The following is a 21222-nucleotide window of genomic DNA, read 5'->3' on the forward strand; positions in this document are numbered from 1 at the left end:
CGGTTTTATTGTTTTTATTATAGAGCGTTAGGTTATTTAGGGAGGTGTTTTTTTTTATTCTTCTTCTGTTATGTTTTTGTATGTAATGTTTTTGTTGTATTTAGTTTTAGATTCTTTAAGGGTCAGGCGAGGTTTTTAGGGACTTTAGAGAGTTTTTAGGACGCGAGGAGCGGTAGGAGCGGGTGTTAGATTTATGATAAGACGCCGGCGACGATGAGAGAGAAGAGAGCTTGTGTTTTTTTATTTCTTTATTTTTGTTAGATGAAGAGAGTGAAGTAGAGTGACTTTGAACTGGCGTGAGGTGATGATGTACGAGTAGAAGAGAGATGAGAGAGGATGATAGAGAGAGCAGCGTGTCAAAGGTATGTCTTTAGCTATTTTTTTGTAGAGACATTCTGTTAGAGAGAACCAGAGAGAGAGAGAGGAAGTCGAGTTTTGCTTTTTTTCAGGGTTTTTCTGGATAGGCGAGTACCAAAGTGGGTAGAGTTACGAGGCCCTTAGAAGAGAATCAGAGAAGAGAGGTTTAGACGATGAGAGAGACCGAGAGAGCGTGTGTTTCGTTGTCTTTATACGAGGGGAGACGGAGGAGGGAGAGCGGAGAGGGAGTGGGAGACGGGGGAGGAGGGGAGGAGAGATAAGAGAGGGAGGGAGGAGGAGAGAGGGAGAGGAGGGGAGGGGAGAGAAAGAGGGAAAGGAGAAGAGAGAGAGGTTATTTTGTATGAAGAGAAGAGAGAGAGAGGGTTTCTTATTGTGGTGTTGTTTGTATTGTTTTTTAGAAGAGAGAGAGAGAGAGAGGTGTAGAGAGAGAGAGAGAGGTGTAGAGAGAGAGAGAGAGGTGTAGAGAGAGAGAGAGAGGTGTAGAGAGAGAGAGGTGTAGACTGCAGCTTCACATGAACAAATGAGAGAAAAGGAAAGATGAAAATGTAGAGGAGGAGGGAGGGAAAAAGGGGTGTGGTGAGAAAAGAGTTGGAGAAGAGAGAGACAAGGCAGTCAAGTAGTGGATAAGAGGGGGAGTAATGACTTGTGGTGACCAAGCAATACCTTGTGGAAGGGGTCTGTCCTCATGTTGCGAGAGGCCAGAGGCTCATCAAAGGGGAACACTACAGAGTAGTTCTTAGCATAGGACTCATGACTCCTCTCTCTGATCCACTTATTGTTGTCTGTCAGGGAGTGGTGGAACCGCCTGTTGAGGAGAACGAGAGCTTTGACAACCATCGCTCTGTGTGTGTGTGTGTGTGTGTGTGTGTGTGTGTGTGTGTGGTGTGTATGTCCATACCTGATGTCATAGCCGTACATGTCCTTCTCAGGACGTCCATGGATGATCCAGTGGGCAAGCTCCCTGCCACAGCCTCCTCCCAGCATCATACCTGCAACACACACACAGATAGACAGATCAGTATCACACACACACACTTCGAGACAGCTAGATAGGTTGCCTTCAAATCGCCCACTATATCCTCTCCCATGTCCTGTATCTCACACACACACACACACGGCTGAGAGGCCATCTATCCATCACTAATGTAAAACACAGGACATCTCTCACCCATGTGACGTCACACACATCACAGATGTAACATCAAAAAGGCCAGGTGACAGGGAAGGAGAGGTAGAGGATCACTCAACACAGACATAGGAGATGAGAATAGGTGGAGAAGGAAGACGAGAGAGAGAGAACAGAGTAGATTAGAATAAGGGGTGAGACGTGGCAAGGGGAGAGAGAGAGCGGGTGACAAAGTGAGATAGCGATGAGAGAGCGAGAACTTAGAACAATTAAAAAGAGTGAAAAGAAGAGGGTGAAACAGAGACAGAGGGTGGAGAGGCTGGCCTGCCCGGGGGGCTGTGTGTATAGCACGGCAGTCTAGCTGGCTGGCCTGGCTAGCAGCGTCTCTGAAGGACGTTTTGCATGTTAGCAGACAGACAAGACAGATGAGACAGACTCAGCGAAAGACTCATTAAAAAAATGGGCCCAGCAACACGGCCTCACTAATTAACTAACGCCATCATCCTGCCCACCAGTCGTGCGTCGCCTGTCCCACTCCAACCCTCGCCTGTCCCACTCCGACAGATCTGGGACCCCCTCCAGAACCAAACAGGGCCAGAGGAGACGGGGTAGATGATGCTTAACAGGGGTGAGTATCCAGAGTACTTTGTGGCTAATGTGGTCCTTTATGCCTCGACACTCATAGAACAGCAAAATACTAAGTACTACTTCAAGTAGTTTATTGTAAAATATGTACTTTAATATTTACCACACACATTCCTGAAGAAAATAATGTACTTTTTACTCCATACATTTTCCCTGACACCCAAAATGATTTGTTACATTTTGAATGCTTAGATGAACAGGAAAATGGTCCAATTCACGCACTTACCAAGACAACATCACTGGTCATCCCGACTGCCTCTGATCTGGCAGACTCACTAAACACAAATGCTTTGTTTGTAAATKATCTGAGTGTTGGAGTGTGCCTCTGGCTTTCCGTTAAAAAAAGAAAATTGTGCTGTCTGGTTTGCCTAATAAGGAATTTGAAATGATTTATACTTTTGATAAAGTACATTTTAACAATTATATTTACTTTCGATCCTTAAACCAAATCATTTTACTCAAGTAGTATTTTACTGGGTGACATGAACTTTTACTTGAGTCATTTTCTATTAATGCGTCRTTACTTTTACTCAAGTATGACAATTGGCTACTTTTCCCACCACTGCTGTTGACTAACTCTTAAGACAGCTGGAGAGGTATGGGTTGAGTGAAGTAATCTGGCAGAATAGAAAAAAATCCAGCTCTCAGRGAGTGTTTGGTGCTGCTTCTGAAATACTCCATATACACCCAAAAGGGCCAAACAGATTGACTCGAGTTAGAAGCAGCAGCATAGCTTCGTTGTTACCAGTTTATATTTGTGTGAGGGTGGCATGGCACGACCACGGGGGCCAACGAGGTCCGCACAGCCTTCTGCTTTAGCACAAAGAGAGGGAGGGAGGGGACCGAAAGCGAGCGACGGGGGCTGACTGTTCTCGGTTCTCCTTTCAAAAGGAGCCTCTGAATCACTGCCGGTATTTCTGTAAATGTCAGAGGAGATGTGAGAGAGAGAGAAGGAAGGAAAAAATGGAAAGCCGGAGCAAGGAGAGAAATAGAGCAGAGAGAGCGAGAGAGAAAGACAAGAGGAAGGGAGATCGAGGGGAGAGCGCATGGGTAAGAGAGAAAGGAAGGGAAGAGAGCGATAATTTAGCGAGAGAGAGAGCGAGAAGGAAAAAAAGGGAAAAATGGAAAGCGAGAGAGAGGAGAGAGTAGATAGAGCGAGAGAAAGAGCGAGAGAAAAAGGACAGAGAATTTAGCGAGAGAGCGAGCGGAGCGAGAGAGATGCAGAGGGAGAGAGACGTTACTGTCTGGTTGTTCACCTCACAGGGAGAGTCTGCTCAGCCAAGAAGGTTCAGGTCACCCCCAGCAGGTGTCTCACAGCGAGGGTCGAGGGGGAAGACAGGGAGGAGGGGGGGAGGAACCACTCCCACACCAGGAGCCGGGACACCAAAGCACTCTGGGGATATCTAAGTTGACTTATTGGTGTCACCTCGCTCCTGTGTTCCAGTCTCGTTCGCTCCAGCCACGACAGAGACAGTGTCTTGGGAGAGCTCCTCCTCTATCCCTCGTCCCCCTCTGTCCCCCTGTACGTCGGTCCACCCACCCAAGCAGACCCAGCCCTGAGCGACAGCAGTGGAGGACGAGCCAAGTGATGAGAGATAGGAAGAGAGGAGGAGCCAGCAGGGAAGGAAGACGCAGGATGGCCTCCTTGAAACAAGCCCACCAACATATGCTACACACACACACACACGATAAAAACACACATCTCCATACACACATACACCCCACCCACCAAACCACACAAGGCGGTATAGAAAAACGCAAACATTCAGACACAGGCAAAGCACAGTGAAGGAGATTCCAAAAAGCCCTTCGAAGGCAAAACCTTAGCAGCCAAATATTCCCCTCAGGGGAGTTCAAAACCGTTCAAAAGTTTGGGTGTCACAGAAATGGCCTTGTTTTTGAAAGAAATGCACATTTTTTTGTCCATTAAAATAACATCAAAATGAATCAGAAATACAGTGTAGACATTGTTAATGTTGTAAATGACTATCGTAGCTGGAAACGGCTGATTCTTCATGGAATATCTACTGTCATGACGCTGGCCTGTTGGGGGAGGTTTATGAYCCCCATAAATACCTTTCCCCTTTTTCTTCTCTCTACCGATGTGACTGTTGAAAATCCCTTTGTTAACATGGAGAGTCTGGTGACATCAAAAGATGGGAAACGGAACCATATTTCGGTAATCCAACCAGTTGAAAATATGCGTTGGTACATAATGAATATGATCAGTTGTTGTCTGAGACATTATTACTAATGACAGGATGACATACACTGTATCTTGGAAAGTCGACACATTCTAGTTATCAGATTCACATGGAATTGTTGTGCAATTTAAATGTTTAAATATGAAACTATTTGTGAAAAGATGAAATGTAATTTTAGCTTCTTAATGAGAGAACGGTTTGTCAGAAGAACACCACTCTGCTCACTCAGAGGCCCCGCCCATGTGAACAGACACTGGGTGTAAACTATGAAACACAGCCTCTCCTTCCAGTCCTATATAAGCCCCTTGACCAAAATGTAACGTTCTGTTCCGAGGACGTTAGGGCGACGGTCCTACGTTAAAAGGGCTTAGATCATTCCTGTTCCAAGGATGTGTGGACTTGAGGTCCCACGTTGAAAGGACAAAGACCACCTACAGAACTAAGCCAACCTTAGAGAACCTAACGAAATTAGCATCGAATTTCAATTGTGAAGGTGACGACCTACACGCCCGAAGGATGAATTTCGACTATACCAGCCAGAATATAGCATGAGCTTAAAGTATGGCAACTTGGTATGAGCTTTGAACTCTTATTCACTAAAGAAGTGCTACCTCCTCCGCCCGCTAAACGTGGGCTAGGAGAGGACAGACAGAGTATCCATTCTACCACGCTCCAGTTCACCAAGAGGCATTCTTCAAAGGACAAACCGGCCTTCCATCGATGACCAATCTACCGAAGCGCAGCTCAGTGTAAATATTTATTGCATTCTCCTTTTTCAAATGGGAGGCAATTTAGAATGCATAAGATACTGTATTTACGATAGCATAGCTTCTCCCTTTGTTCCTCAGTCTCCCTGCTCTTTCACTTAACCCCCCCCTTTTCTTTGTGTAACCAGCCGCTATATCGGCTCCGTTCACCAGGTCCATCAATGTATGATTCATTCTGTGTATATGCAATTCTGTGTGATTAGTTAGGTATTTAGTAAATAATTAAACCAAATTTTGKATTGCCAATTCAACTTGTTAGCCAGGGTTCGTGAAGATAACCAAGAATTTACAACTTTCAGATGAGACTAAATAAGGTGAGGATTAAATATTGACTGCTACTGACGTAAAAGATTACCAGGTCTTTGAGAGTATATTCGTAAGATAACAGCTCTAGAAACATTCTTTCGTGGTGCCCCGACTTTCTAGTTAATTATTTACCTGAGTAGCTTAATCAGGTAATATTAATTACAGAGAAATTATTTTATAGAATAGCATGTCATATCACTTAATCCGGCATAGCCAAAGACACGACACTACATAGGTGTACAGAGGCCCATTATCAGCAACCCTCACTCTTGTGTTCCAATGGCACGTTGTGTTAGCTAATCCAAGTTAATAATTCTAAAAGCCTAATTGATCATTAGAAAATACTTTTGCAAGTATGTTAGCACAGCTGAAAACTGTTGTTCTGATTAAAGAAGCAATACAACTGGCCTTCCTTAGACTGGTTGAGTATCTGGAGCATCAGCATTTGTGGATTCGATTACAGGCTCAAAATGGCCAGAAACAAAGAACTTTCTTCTAAAACTCGTCAGTCTATTCTTGTTCTGAGAAATGAAGGCTATTCCATGTGAGAAATTGTCAAGAAACTGAAGCTCTCGTACAACGCTGTGTACTACTCCCTTCACAGAACAGCGCAAACTGGCTCTAACCAGAATAGAAAGAGTGGGAGGCCCAGCATCCCGGAGTCGCCTCTTCCCTGTTGACATTGAGACTGGTGTTTTGCTTCACCCTCACAACCGTGAGAAGTGGAACTGCAACGATTTCGGTGCGTAATCTACCGTCTACTCCAGTCTACTTCTCTTCCTCCATCTCCTTTCCTTCATCTGCACTGATCTACATAGTCAGGACGTTGTCTTTCCCCTGTCTGGCCTATCATGATGCTTTGTCATTAGAGATCAGTGCAGATGAGAGAGGAAAGGTGAGACCCAATCAGAATTATTGATGGGGGAAACCAGCCTATCAGAGGGCAATGTGGAGCTACTACCAGATTGATTGCACCTGAACTCCACGAGTGCAGAGGGTGCAGGGTTTAGGGGATGATTTGAGATTGGGCCACAGCTGGTAGGGAGTGGGGGGGRAGGTGACACAGGGAAGAGAGGGGGGAGATAGCCTAGTGGTTAAGCGCAGGTTCAAATCCCTGAGCCGACTGGATGAAATACCTGTCAATGTGCCCTTCAGCACCTACCTCTAATTGCTCATGTAAGTCGTTCTGGATAAAAGCGTCTACTAAATAACAAATAAAAAAATGGACAAAGGTAAAATGGAGAACATAGGGGAGGGGGGGGGGAACAGCTACAGCTGGTTGAGACGGGGAAGGTGACACACGGAGGGTAATGGGTGCAGGAGTGACCCAGCGTTGGGGACGTATTCAGGGACAGCCACATCAGCGCAACACTAGGAGGACAGCGCACTGGAACCTCTACGCCACGGTCGTCTGCTGCCTCCGGGTTCAGCGTCTTTCACACCGCTCGCTACTCTTTCTTTTGTTCTCGCCCTCTCAATCTATTTCTGTCCCTGCCAGTCTATTTCTCTGTCCCACTCAGTCTTTCTCCTCCCCACTTCCATCTCCCCCCTCTTTAAAAGGCTCCTGGTAAAAAGAAGGCTATTGTATGAGTGAGTGAGCTGTATAGAAAATATATGAAACCCCAGCTGAGCCAGCGGGCAGAAAGGCCATTTGTGCATTCCAAATGGCACCCATTTCCCTAAGGGCCCTGGTCGAAAGTAGTGCACTATAAAGGGAATACAGTGTCATTTGGGACACATACACACATGTGTTAAGTGTGTAAATGATTCAGACACAGCCAGAGCAGTACTGTGTGTGTGTGTGTGTGTGTGTGTGTGTGTGTGTGTGTGTGTGTGTGTGTGTGTGTGTGTGTGTGTGTGTGTGTGAGAGAGAGAGAGAGAGAGGGTGAGGAGTGGGATGACATTTTTTGCATTACCTCAGAAAGAGAGAGAGAGAGAAACAGAACAGAGCAGGCAGCAGCACTGAGAACGTAGCTGGTGGTGGAAGTAGGTGATCTGCCATAAACAGGGTTCGTTTAACCTCCCATGATGCACTGATATGTGAGGGTGTGGACTAATGAAGTGTGACAGGAGTGCCCGTGTGTGTGTGTGTGTGTGTGTGTGTGTGGTCTCTCTGGACTCAGTGGGGAGTGGAGAGGGTTACAGCCCCTATCGTTGTGGTGCAGTGAGGCAGGCCTCTCCTCACTCATCCCTGCACTATGTCTCTACACACCACTGTAACCACAGCGGCCTTAAGATATCCATTGATGGAGAGTGTGTGTGTGTGTGTGTGTGTACACGTAGTTTGGGTTCACTATAGGTTAGTTTAGAGTGAAATGTAAGTCTGTTTTGGCGTGTGCTGGCAAGCATATGGTGGTTCCATGAATGTTTAAACAGCTGTAACATACATCCATGACATGTACATCCCATATAACCACCATTCACCCACCAACATCCACTCCTCCCTCTGACCATGTGCCTCCAACCCCTGTGTCTGTGCGTGTTTTGGGTTAAAAGCAAAAATACACATTTCCGTGGACTGTATGGAAATAGATGAATATTGTTTTGGTTCCTCCAATACTCGCATGCATGTATGCATGTATGCATGTATGCATGTATGTATGTATGTATAACATTACAGTCACTCACCTGCACTGTTGAACCCGCAGCCCAGGAAGAATCCTCTGACCTCTGGAGCCTCACCCATCAGGGGCTTGTGGTCCGCTGTGAATGATTCTGGATAAAAAGATACAGGTAGTGTTAAGGGAACATTCCATCCATTCTGAAACACCACCAGTGCCATGTACAGTACAGAGATGTATATACAGTACCAGTCAAGCGTAAAATAATCTAAATATATTTTAGTTTCTTCAAAAGTAGCCATCCTTTGCCTTGACAGCTTTGCAAACTCTTGGCATTCTCTCAACCAGTTTCACGAGGAATGCTTTTTCAACAGTCTTGAAGGAGTTCCCACATATGCTGAGCACTTGTTGGCTGCTTCTCCTTCACTTTGCGGTCCAACTCATCCCAAACCATCTCAACTGGGTTGAGGTCTGGTGATGCTGGAGGCCAGGTCATCTGATGCAGCACTCCATCACTCTCCTTCTTGGTAAAATAACCCTTACACAGCCTGGAGGTGTGTTGGGTCATTGTCCTGTTGAAAAACTAATTATCGTCCCACTGAACGCAAACCAGATGGGATGGCGTATCACTGCAGAATGCTGTGGTAGCCATGCTGGTTAAGTGTGCCTTGAATTCTAAATAAACCAGACAGTGTTACAAGCAAAGCACCATCACACCATCACACCTCATCCATGTTTCACGGTGGGAACCACACATATCATCCGTTCACCAACTCTGTCTCACAATGACACGGCGGTTGGAACCAAAAATCTCCAATTTGGACTCATCAGACCAAAGGCCAGATTTCCACCGGTCTAATGTCCATTGGTCATGTTTCTTGGCCCAAGCAAGTCTCTTCTTATTATTGGTGTCCTTTAGTAGTGGTTTCTTTGCAGCAATTCGACCATGAAGGCCTGATTCACGCAGTCACCTCTGACCAGCTGATGTTGAGATGTGTCTGTTACTTGAACTCTGTGAAGCATTTATTTGAGCTGCAATTTCTGAGGCTGGTAACTCTAATGAGCTTACCCTCTGCAGCAGAGGTAACTCTGGGACTTCCTTTCCTATGGCGGTCCTCAGAGACAGTTTCATCATAGCGCTTTGATGGTTTTTGCGGCTGCACTTCAAGGATCTTTCAAAGTTCTTGACATTTTCCAATTGACTGACCTTCATGTCTTAAAGTAATGGACTGTCGTTATTCTTTGCTTATTTGATCTGTTCTTGCCAAAATATGGACTTGGTCTTTTACCAAATAGGGCCATCTTCTGTATGCCACGCCTACCTTGTAACAAACCAACTGATTGGCTCAAACATATTGAGGAAAGACATTTCACAAATGAACTTTTAACAAGGCACACCTGTTAATTGAAATGCATTCCAGGTGACTACCTCATGAAGCTGGTTGAGAGAATGCCATGAGTGTGCAAAGCAAAGGGTGGCTACTTTGTATAATTTCAAATATATTTTGATATGTTTAACACTTGTTTTTGGTTACTACATGATTCCATATGTGTTATTTCATAGTTTTGATGTCTTCACTATTATTCTACAATGTAGAAAATAGTCCAAATAAAGAAAAACCCTGGAATGAGTACAGTAGGTGTGTCCAAACTTTTGACTGGTACTGAATGGCTCTGGCCACCACTGCGTGAATATCTACCGTCTCGGGAGTCTAATCCAGTCACAATGCGGAAGACAAGGCATTTTTCCATCTAATTACAATGAAGTATTACCACCCCAAAACATGTCTTCTCCACTCTGCTAGTTGAGCCAAACGCTACTCTATGGCCTCCATCTTACCACGTGAGTGAGGGATCAAATCAAAAGTGAGAGTGAGRGAGAGAGAACATTAAGAGGGTRAGGAAAGAGAGAGGGGCGGCAGACGGGAGATCTGAACACACCTTTGCCATTATTACACACGAGGGATAAGTAATGAGGTACGAGAGCACCCGGAGCAATCCTCTCCAATAAGTAGGGAGTCTCGCAGAACAGAACAAGGCAGAAAAGCGTCGCAGCTTATGCACAGCTCCTCAAACTAAGGTACCGTACCAAATCAGTGACTTTGCCACTCATTGCTCTACTCGTCGTTTTTGGGCTTCCAACAAGGTCAGATTTCACTTRGACCCTTAATGAAAAAGAAACACGTGCTGGTTGTAGAATCAAGTCTGGAGGTAGGCGTCGCTTCACATCTACACTGGCCTCTAGGGAGACGAGGAAGTGCTTATAAAAGGCACTCATTCGCCACTAAGAAACAAAAACGCACACAGAGATAACAGGCTGGCGTATGTTTTGTGGTGGTGAGACTCACAACCCTCTCACTGGGGAGTTAGCAGCCACGCCGTCTTAAAAACATAACGTACGTTTGTACATACATTAGGAGGCACATAAAAAAACGCACGCGTGCTACACACGAGCGTATTAATGGGCGCACGCACACAAACTCAGCAGTTGTCTAGTCTAAGATGCGGAGGTCCACAAGGAGTGCACGTGAATACAGACTAGGGGAGTGAATGTTTAAACGTTAAAAACATTTGAAAGGGATACTTCGGGATTTTGACAAGGAGGCCTTTTATCTACTTCCCCAGAGTCAGATGAACTCGTGGAAACCATTTTTATGTCTCTGTGTCCAGTACAACGGCATTGAGGCTGTTTCAGAAAACCAATGCTAACTAGCATTAGCGYAACGACGAAGTCTATGGGTATCTGCTAGCATCCTCTCATCTCCATTTCCAGTGAGTCAGGACCAGGCAGATGAAAGTTAACGAACATGATTCTAACAGAMGCTAATTAAACACCGGTCACCATCAATTCAATCCAACCACTGACAGAAATACAGACGGACGGAGCGAAAGAGAGACAGAGCACGCGAGAGACAAGCAGACAGACCATCCAGACAACACGGGAACTTAAGTGTGAGTGCGCATGCCCGGAGACCCTGTCTACCACTAGTGTGAGACCACCAGACAGTCAGTCTCTTACCAGTCTGTCACCTCTCTTCCCAAGAGAGAAAGTCACAACGTTTCACACCTGTCAGCTCTCATATCAGACAGTATTCCCTGGAGTCACAGAGTCCATAGACTCAAGCTTCTCACAGGCAACGGGCCTGGACCAGTGATATCCTCCAGTCTCAGAGAAACCAACCTCGATCAGTTCAGATACAGTTTCCCCCAAGTCACCAGACTATGGTAAAAGTTCAACACTGATACAAATGAGAAGCCACAGAGATGAGGAATAAAAATGACAGATGGGGACTATTGGAGTTGGCTGCCACAGCACAGAATGAATGACGCAGACAAATCATATAAACTGTAGGGGGGGGTATATCTGTATATCTGTGGAGGACTTATATATTAAATGAGTATTGATGTCTGTCAGTGTTTGTAATTGTGTGTGTGAAAGAATGTTGTACAGCAAAGAATTGTGTCTTTTATGAGTGTCTGCATTGTAATACAGTGCCTTCAGAAATGCACATTTTGTTGCGTTACAGCCTGAATGAAATGTATTCAAATTGTACTTTTTGTTCAAATCGATTGAAAATGAAATGCAGAAATCTTGTTTACATAATTATTCACACCCCTGAGGAAATACATATTATAATCACCTTTGCAGTGATTACAGCTGTGAGTCTTTCCAAGAGCTTTGCACACCTGGATTGTAAAACATTTGCACATTATTCTTTTTTTAATCTATCAAGCTCTGTCAACTTGGTTGTCATTGCTAGATAGCTATTTTCAAGTCTTGCCATAGATTTTCAAGCTGATTTTAGTCAAAACTTTGAATGTTCCCGAGTGGCCTAGTTAATGTCGTCTTGGTAAGTAACTCCAGTGTATACAGTGCATTCGGAAAGTGTTTAAACCTCGACTTTTTCCACATTTTGTTATGTTACAGCGKTCTTCTAAAATTGATTCAATTGTTTCCCCCCCTTCATCAACCTAGACAACACCATAATAATTTTTTGCAAATGTATAAAATAAAAAAAAGGGAAATATGACATTTACATAAGTATTCAGACCTTTACTCAGTACTTTGTTGAAGCATCTTTGGCAGCGATTACAGCCTCAAATCTTTTTGGGAATGACGCTACAAGCTTGGCACACCTGTATTTGTGGAGCTTCTCCCGTTCTTCTCTGCAGATCCTCAAGTTCTATCAGGTTGGATGGGGAGCGTCGCTGCACAGCTATTTAAGTCTCTTCAGAGATGGTTGATTGGGATCCAGTCTGGGCTCTGGTGGGGCCACTCAAGGACTTGTCCCAAAGCCACTCCTGCGTTGTCTTGGCTGTGTGCTTAGGGTCGTTGTCCTGTTGGAAGGTGAACTTTGCCCCAGTATGATGACCTGAGCGCTCTGGAGCGGGTTTTCATCAAAGATCTCTATACTTTGCTCCGTTCACCTTTCTGTCGATCCTGACTAGTCTCCCAGTACCTGCCGCTGATAAGTGGCTTCCGTCTGGTCACTCTACCATAAAGGCCTGATTGGTGGAGTGATGCAGTGTCTTGTCCTTCTGGAAGTTTCTCCCATCTCCACAGAGGAACTCTGGAGCTCTGTCAGTGTGACCATCGGGTTCTTGGGAACCTCCCTGACCAAGGCCCTTCTCCCCCGATTGCCCAGTTTGGCCAGCTCTAGGAAGAGTCTTGGTGGTTCCAAACTTCTTTCATTTAAGACTGGAGGCACCTGTGTTCTTGGGGACCTTCAATGCTGCAGACACGTTATGGTACCCTTCCCCAGATCTGTGCCTCGACACAATCCTGTCTCGGGGCTCTACGGACAATTCCTTCAACCTCGTGACTTGGTTTTTGCTCTGACATGCACTGTCAACTGTGGGACCTTATATAGACAGGTGTGTGCCTTTCCAAATCATGTACAATCAATTGAATTTACCACAGGTGGACTCCAATCAAGGTGTAGAAACATCAAGGATGATCAATGGAAACAGCATGCATCAGGAGCTCTATTTCGAGTCTCATAGCRAAGGGTCTGAATAATTATGTAAATAAGGTACTTGTTTTTTTTATATGAAAACATTTCTAAAAACCTGTTTTCACTGTCATTATGGGATATTGTGTGTAGATTGATGAGGATTTTTAATTTAAATCCACTTTAGAAAAAGGCTGCAACGCAAAAAAATGTGGAAAAGGGATCTGAACACTTTTAGAATGAACTGTATTTGGCCTTGTGTTTTAGGTTATTGTCCTGCTGACAGGTGAATGTCTCCCAGTGTCTGTTTTACAGTGAAATCCCTGAGCGGTTTCCTTCCTCTCCGGCAACTGAGTTAGGAAGGACATCTGTATCTTTGTAGTGACTGGATGCATTGATACACCAACCAAAGTGTAATTAATAACTTCACCATTGTCATGACAAGGCCCTCTTTGGGTATAGTTAGTGGCTTCCCCCTCTCTCCCTCCTACACCCAGATTCTGTTATCTCAGGTCATAAATTCCTGGGAGGAGACTCTCCCCCTGGCCATGCAGAAAGAGATACAGAGAGAACAATTTATTTCACATGGCRAACTCCTAAATCCACAAAAGAGGATTTGATATAAAATGTCCACTTGTGAGAAGGTGGGAATGGTCCGTGGGACGGGTATGACAAGAGTGTTTCATTTGCTGACCTCAGAGAGGACATGACTATCTCTGAATATGTACATTTCTCAATTATGGGGTTTGCATCTAATTCTTGTATAAAATGAATGAATAAAGATGAAACTATTTGTGAAATGATGTAAGGTGATGTTAAACCTTTAATGAAAGAGACTTGTATTCCCTTTAAAGTTTAACCAAGTCATTGGCCCGCCCCCATGAGCACAGACATGATCTGGCATCATGGAACAGCCCTTTTCTACTGTTACGAATAAAAAACCCTCCTGAAGAAATCCTCTTCAGACCACGCGTACCTCGATGGACACCGAGGGGGCGCAGGATGAGTTCAGACCACAAAAACCTCAGTATAAACTAATGTTGTAATTGTTGTTGAATTCCTAGCCATACCACGTAGAGCATTGGCTACACGGCGGGAAATGGTTCAACTCTGAGACTATCGATCCCGACAGAATAAGAGCAAATCTTAGATACTAACTATTAGTCTACAGCTAGAAATTGTCAACCTGGGATGCGAAGACAGACAATCGCCGAAACATCTATGTGCAAAGGAGTAGCATTTCAATTAATATAATTATCAACTGTAGTGACTCATTTTGTCTTTCCCTCAGTCCACACCCACTGCCCTTTGTCCACCAAGCCGTCATATCGGCTTAGCCCACTAGGGAACCTCCCCTATCATTTCATTGTAACCATATCTACGGTGTTGTTTGTTTATGCATTTCTGTGATTATTTAGTTAGTAAATAAATGATTAAGACAATTGATGTATGGATGATTCATAGTAAAGGCTGGGTTCGTGCAGATGAATGGAATGAGACTAACGTGAGGTAAAGAATAATTCATTAATTAGAAGACTAATTGATCAGACATTAAAATATCTGAAGAGTGATATTAGGAAAATTATAACTTTGTAATCTGAAGATTTCCCTTGGTGCCCCGACTTCCTAGCTAATTACATTTACATGATTAGTTTAATCACATAATAACAATTACAGAGAATTGATTTGATAAAATAACAGTCTTCACTTTAATGATGCCAAAGACACGACACCATGCTCAAAGGGATATTCAATGTCTGCTTTATTATCACCATCATCATCATCATCATCATCAATCTACAAATAGATGCCCTTCTTTGTGAGGCATTGGAAAAGTCCCTTGCCTTTGTGGTTGACTCTGTTTTAAATTCACTGCTCGACTAAGGGACCTTACAGATAATTGTGCAATATGTCTGGGGCACAGAGACGAGGTCGTCATTCCAAAATCATCTTATTAAAACACAATTATTGCACACAGATTGAGTCCACGAAACTGATGTGACTTGTTAAGCAGATCTTGACTCCTGAACGTATTTAGGCTTGCCATAACAAAGGGGTTGAACACTTATTGACATTTCAGCATTTCATGTTTAATTCATGTGTAAAAATTCCTTAAAACATAATTCCACGTTGACATTGTGGGGTTTTGTGAGTAGGCAGTGGCAAAATCTCAATTTAACCCATTTAAAAACGCAGGCTGTAACACGACAAAACGTGGTAAAAGTCAAGGGCTGTGAACACTTTCTAAAAGGCACTGGAAATGACGGACTTGAGGGAGTTATTATGGGAGTGGGAACCATAGTGGGTGTGTGTATATCCATACCTGGTCCACAGACAGTGGATTTGATGCCAGTCTGCTCCAGAGCAGGGACTCTGTTGATCGCTCCCTCTATGTGCTGCATGAACACATCCCAGTCCAGGTCAAACAGGCTGAAAGCAAACTTATCAGACACCTGCAACACAAAGGACAGCAACCAAAACAGTTTTTACTGTGTCGGATTTGACATTTTGAACATTGAGATATTAAAGACATGATAAGGTCAGACGTGTAGCATGTTAAGGAGTGAGATCTGTAGAAAGACAGAGTGGCTGTGGAATGTGCTGGGTGGACGGAAGGAGCTCAAAGGATTGCTATAGGGGAGGCAGATGGACATCTGTGGACTAGAAGGAGGAGGGGTTGAGGTCAGGAGGTGAGGTCAGATCCCCTGAAGGGAGCAATAAAGATTTACTACCCTTTTCCTGTGGAAGCATAAGATGTAAGGATTGGAGAGAAGGAAGATTTCTTAAGTGGGAGATATATATATATATATATATATATCTGTGATGGGAGAAATGTTGGGTTGTCTGAATTACAGCTGTACAGAACCGCTGGGAAGAATTACATTTGGTTAAAGCTTCTCTAGTGTCCGTGGGTTATTTACTCTGAAAAATAAGAACCTAACACCTGCAACTAGTGCTGAGAGATTAGCCAACATTTAGGTTATTTTTAGTTTTTTTAAACAACTAATTGACTGACATCGGTTCACATTTTTTGAATTCCATTTAGTTATTTATTTTCTTCTGTGAGCTCAATGCATCGTTTCTCTTAGAAGCATGGAGGTTAATTAGTGAATAGCCGTCATGGTCAGTCACCATCATCTGGCTTGTATTTATTGTTTTATTCTGTGTTGTTAAAGCATTCAACAAACAATGCATTTATAAAAAAAATATTAATACAAATTGAAAACCGTGACTATTGTTCAGAAACCGAACAGACTTCAAAAAGCACTAAATCGTTCAGCACTACCGGGAACAAAAGGACACACAACAGCCCAAGCAAGGACACACCCAAGCAAGGACACACACACCACACACAACAGCCCAAGCAAGGCAACACACAACACACAACAGCCCAAGCAAGGACAACACACACACACCACACACACAACACACACACACACACACCAACAGCACAACAGACGACACACCACACACAACAGCCCAAGCAAGGACACACACAACAGCCCAAGCAAGGCAACACACACACACGCACACACACACAACAGCCCAAGCAAGGGACACACACACAACAGCCAGCAGGACACCACACACACACACACCACACACACACACACACAACAGCCCAAGCAAGGACACACACACACACACACCAACACACACCACAAACAGCCCAAGCAAGGACACACAACACACACACACAACAAGCCCAAGCAGGACAACAATGGTGCGCTGCACTTGTGCCATCTTCAAAAGACGCTGCTTTCGCAAACATTTAGTACACATAGACGCTCACACACACCGTTCAACCCATCTTTCAAATGTCACACAGACAGAGAGCGAGAGAGAGAGAGAGAGATGATGCAGACCACTCAGCAGAGAAATGCTGAACACCTGAAACAGTGTGAATATGCCACAGTGGATGAACTGATGCTGTAAAGAGAAGAAAGACGGGGATCAAGATTTAAAGAAAATAAAAAAAAGTTGGAGGCTGCAGGGCCAGCCAAGTAACTGTGACCTTTTCCCGCAAGAATGCACGTACGCACACAGCGATTTTCCGTCACAGCAGCCCCTCATTACCAGTCGAGGCCTGGCCCCTCGGGAGCTCACAACACCAGATTAAAACTTTCAACTTTCTCCTGAACTTCTCTAACGTATCGATCCACAGCTTCTCGCTCTGTACTAAAYGCATTTTCATTTTCTCACTTCGTTTCCAACTCTTGGAAGCTTGTGCTGACAGAGCGGAAAGGACAAAAACGCTCCTTTAGCCGGTTGAGGTGTTCGGTCATTTGGCGCTGTTCGATTGTTTGGCTGGATGTGAACGGTAAACGGGCTTGTGTGATGTGGTCTCTGGCTTCAGAGTTGGGGGGGGGTCAGAGGTGATTCTGGCTGGTGTGTGTGTGTGACTAGAGYGCATTTAGTACGGTACCTGCAGACTGAACAGGACCACACCAACTGAGCACKCGCCACAGAGAGGAGTGAGGAGGGCATACTGACATCGAGCCAGTCCGAGCCAGTGTGCACCGACGGAACGCGACACACTCCAGCAAGACCAACACAAACACTCAGATCTCAATCTGTGTCCTGTTGTAACCTCATAAGGCTGCATAACCCCTAGCCAAAAGTGAGCGAGCGAGGGAGAATAAGAAGGGAGCCACAGACACTCAGCGGCTGGTGAAGTAATGAGTGTGTGTTTGTATCTGTGTACATCCTGCTGGATCTTCTCCTCGGGCTGTGTGAGTAGGGAGCGGATACGACAATCCACTGAACACGCCAGAGGAACAGAGCATGGCAATTAACTGGCCTGTGAGAGTGAGACATAGACAAGCAAGCATGCCTCTCTGCGAGCTTCACTGCACCTCACAACGCACGCGCAATACAAGCAAACACACATGGACACCCACACAAACATAAAGATTCTCACAGATGGAGGTTAAATACAGTATACACAATCACTCACACAAGCACCCGTATAGTATACAACACCAAGTACCATACAAACCAATACACACAAACTACAGGAGGCTGCTGAGGGGAGGACGGCACATAATAAATGGCTGTAACGGAGCAAATGGAATGGCACCAAACACCCGGAAAGCATGGGTTTGATACCATTCCACCCATTCTGCTCCAGTCACCCTTACAAACCCGTTCTCCCCAATGAAGGTGCCACCAACCTCCCGTGTCACAAACACCAATGACATCCCGTTCACAGCATGTCAACACAGTGAAAACACACACAATACCTTGTCCCAGAAGACAGGGTTCTGCTCGTAACCCCCCACGGAGAGGGCGTCACCTTGGAGACGGAGGTAGACGGATGCATCATGGTCCCTCACATTGGGCATGTTCTAGAAGGGTAGCAGGAAGAGAGACATTCTTTAGATCTTCAAAACGGTATACTCCTAACAGATCACAGGCACAATGATCATCTTAGAATAACAAACAGGACTATAAAAAAAAAACAGTAGACTTAGCCTACTAGGCATACTTGGGTTTCACATCTAACGCTTAAAACAAAAAAAGAACAGGACGACATGTCATAGTCATGAGTAACATTAGCCTAGAGCAGAACTCCCCCCCCTCCCCCCCTCCTCCAGTTGATCAGCGATCATCAGGCTCCTAAACAGCGTTCTGGGCAGTCTTGTAGTTATGTCTCAGACTTGCCCGATAACAGTTCATCAAAAGACACGCCCCGCCCGTAGAGAGGAGCAGCGGCATGCCCGTCCATGTGAGCATCTGCCGCACTCTTCCCCTGTACTGACTATGGTCTGGAAATGGTCCTCATCGTYCCTAATCGACGATAGAAGTAGCTAGCTAGCCTCTCTCTCCCCATGCAGAACCCAATCAGTCTATACAATAGAGAACAGTCATCAGGTCACTACTAACCCACTAGTAGGCAGAAGGTTCACAATCACTGGTTGGCTGACTAGTGGCAGTTTGGTCTCCATGGATACCGGAGCAAAACATAACGCAGATGAAAAACGCTACAAAACTGCMCAAAAGTCCACTCGTTGGCCAATTTGCTGTAGCCAAGTCTGCCATTCCAATGCACTTGGAAGTTTAGCCATAAAATAAATTACAACTATGATCAAAATAAAATAAACAAGACGGAGACTGAACCGACAAGCAGAAAATAGAAATATATGAAYGCATGGTGTAGACAGTATAAATATATATATCAAGCTAACTGTGAATTAATACCAGTTGAAATGCTGACCCATGTTTTCCGATACATTTTTGCAGCACATTTTTGCAAACATATTGACCTTCGTGGGACTATTTTGTCCCAACGAGTTCCTGTCCTGTTTAAACGATATGGAGAACAGTGTTGAAAGATACTGGAGGACACACATACAACAGTTGGGCTTCTCTTCTCTTTGCTGACTAAGCGTCTTTAGCTTCACGTGATAAGACTGGTGTGTGTGTAGAACAGATCAATATGATTTACAGTAAGTCCTTTGGAGGAAGGATTGTTGACATATATTTGACCTTTGTATCTAAAAGCATAATGATGAATATTTTATAGTAAATTGGCATATTTATGACATATTGGCCTTAYCCAGGCCCATAGCCGCAGGAAGTAGGTGTGCTGAGGTGTAAAGTACTTAAGTAAAAATTACTTTAAAGTACTACTTTTTGAGGGGTATCTTTACTTTATATTACCATTTATATTTTTGGCAACTTTCACTTCACTACATTCGTAAAGAAAATWATGTACTTTTTACTCCTTACATTTTCTCTGACACCCAAAAGTACTTGTTACATTTTGACAGGAAAATGGTCCAATTCACACACACTTATCAAGAGAACATCCCTGCTCATCCCTACTGCCTCTGATCTGGAGGACTCACTAAACACAAATGCTTTGTTTGTAAATTATGTCAGTGTTGGGGTGCCCCTGGCTATCTGTCAATAAAAAAATAACAAATTGTGCCATCTGGTTTACYTAATATAAGGAATTAAGTTATTTATACTTTTTCTTTTGATACTTAAGTACATTTGAGCAATTCCATTTACTTTTGACACATAAGTATATTTAACACCAAATACTTTGACTCAAATAGTATTTTACTGGGTAACTTTTACTTGAGTCATTTCCTATTAAGGCATCTTTACTTTTACTCAAGTATGACAATTGACCACTTTTACCACCATTGTGAGGGTTAAATAATCAAAAGTAGTGCACTGGGCTTTTACTAGTATTAGCGGACCAATATAGATACCTGTATGTAGCATGGGCAAAAACATTTCCAACATCTCCGCTTTGCCAAAAAAGGTATTTGTATAATTAAAAACAATATCTTGCAGGATTCAATAGTTATAATTATAAGAGTTGTTGTCCTGTCCCTTTCTCTGCGCAAAACCCAGTCCTCAAAACATTTACATCAAAAAGGTGCAAAGTTACAGGCAAAGATGCAAAACATCCACACCAAGCATTACCAACAGTGAATGTGAAAATTGATTCAAAAATGGTCCCACTTTGCTGGTGATTTGCAGTATGTTCAATGATACAAGTAAAAGGAGGGCTGTGATTGGTTAAATTGGCTATGCTAATTTATTTGTATAAAACAAAACTAGCAGAGATCCCATTCTGTCAGTAGATTTTATATTATGTTCAGCAACATAGATTTCTTTTTTGCCCAAATGTAAAAAAATATATTTTCAATATTCATGTTTATATTATTGAAATCAAAATACTACTCATATTATAGAGAAAGCAGTAAAGCTTCATATGACACCAATTTTTGTTGCACCTACAGATGAAACAATATGGAGTCTTAAAGTTTGTTAATTTGTGTTTTTTTAAAGTTTCTAGAAGCGAAGAAGCAGGGTGTTCCATGATGTCATATCCTGTGTTTAATCGATTGGTTGCTTACTGTGTAATCTGCATTGACATTGGCTAGTTATGACTGGTTAATCACTTTGTTTTTGTCATGATTTGTATTTGTCGTATTCGGCCAACTCCAATTAATTATTACTCAATTATGATAAACATGTCAAATAGAGTACCAGTCAAAAGTTTGGCCACCTATTCAGTCTAGGGTTATACTTTATTTTACATTGTAGAATAAGAGTGAAGACATCAAAACTATGAAATAACATATGGAATCATGTAGTAACCCCAAAAGTGTTATCTAAAATTATATTTTGATTTGGGTTTTCAAAGTAGCCACCCTTTGCCTTGAAGAGCTTTGCACACTTGGCATTCTCTCAACCAGCTTCACGAGGAATAATTTTCCATCAGTCTTGTAGGTGTTCCCACAAATGCTGAGCACTTGGCTG

General features: G+C 43.7%; 1 protein-coding gene across 2 annotated transcripts in view; it reads right to left on the reverse strand.

Annotated features, from left to right (window-relative positions):
• Positions 1-21222, reverse strand: part of sardh (sarcosine dehydrogenase) — a 103177-nt gene that overhangs the window by 60811 nt on the left and 21144 nt on the right. For both annotated transcript variants that reach the window (XM_023983408.2, XM_023983407.2), the window contains exons 8-12: positions 18183-18287; positions 15263-15392; positions 8055-8141; positions 1277-1367; positions 1042-1183 (exon numbers count right to left, since the gene is read on the reverse strand). In XM_023983408.2, the coding sequence (XP_023839176.1) occupies positions 1042-1183; positions 1277-1367; positions 8055-8141; positions 15263-15392; positions 18183-18287 (555 nt within the window). The remainder of the gene's footprint in view (positions 1-1041; positions 1184-1276; positions 1368-8054; positions 8142-15262; positions 15393-18182; positions 18288-21222) is intronic.

This window comes from Salvelinus sp. IW2-2015, linkage group LG4q.1:29 (genome assembly GCF_002910315.2).
Source record: "Salvelinus sp. IW2-2015 linkage group LG4q.1:29, ASM291031v2, whole genome shotgun sequence".
In the NCBI taxonomy this organism is placed as follows: Eukaryota; Metazoa; Chordata; class Actinopteri; order Salmoniformes; family Salmonidae; genus Salvelinus; species Salvelinus sp. IW2-2015.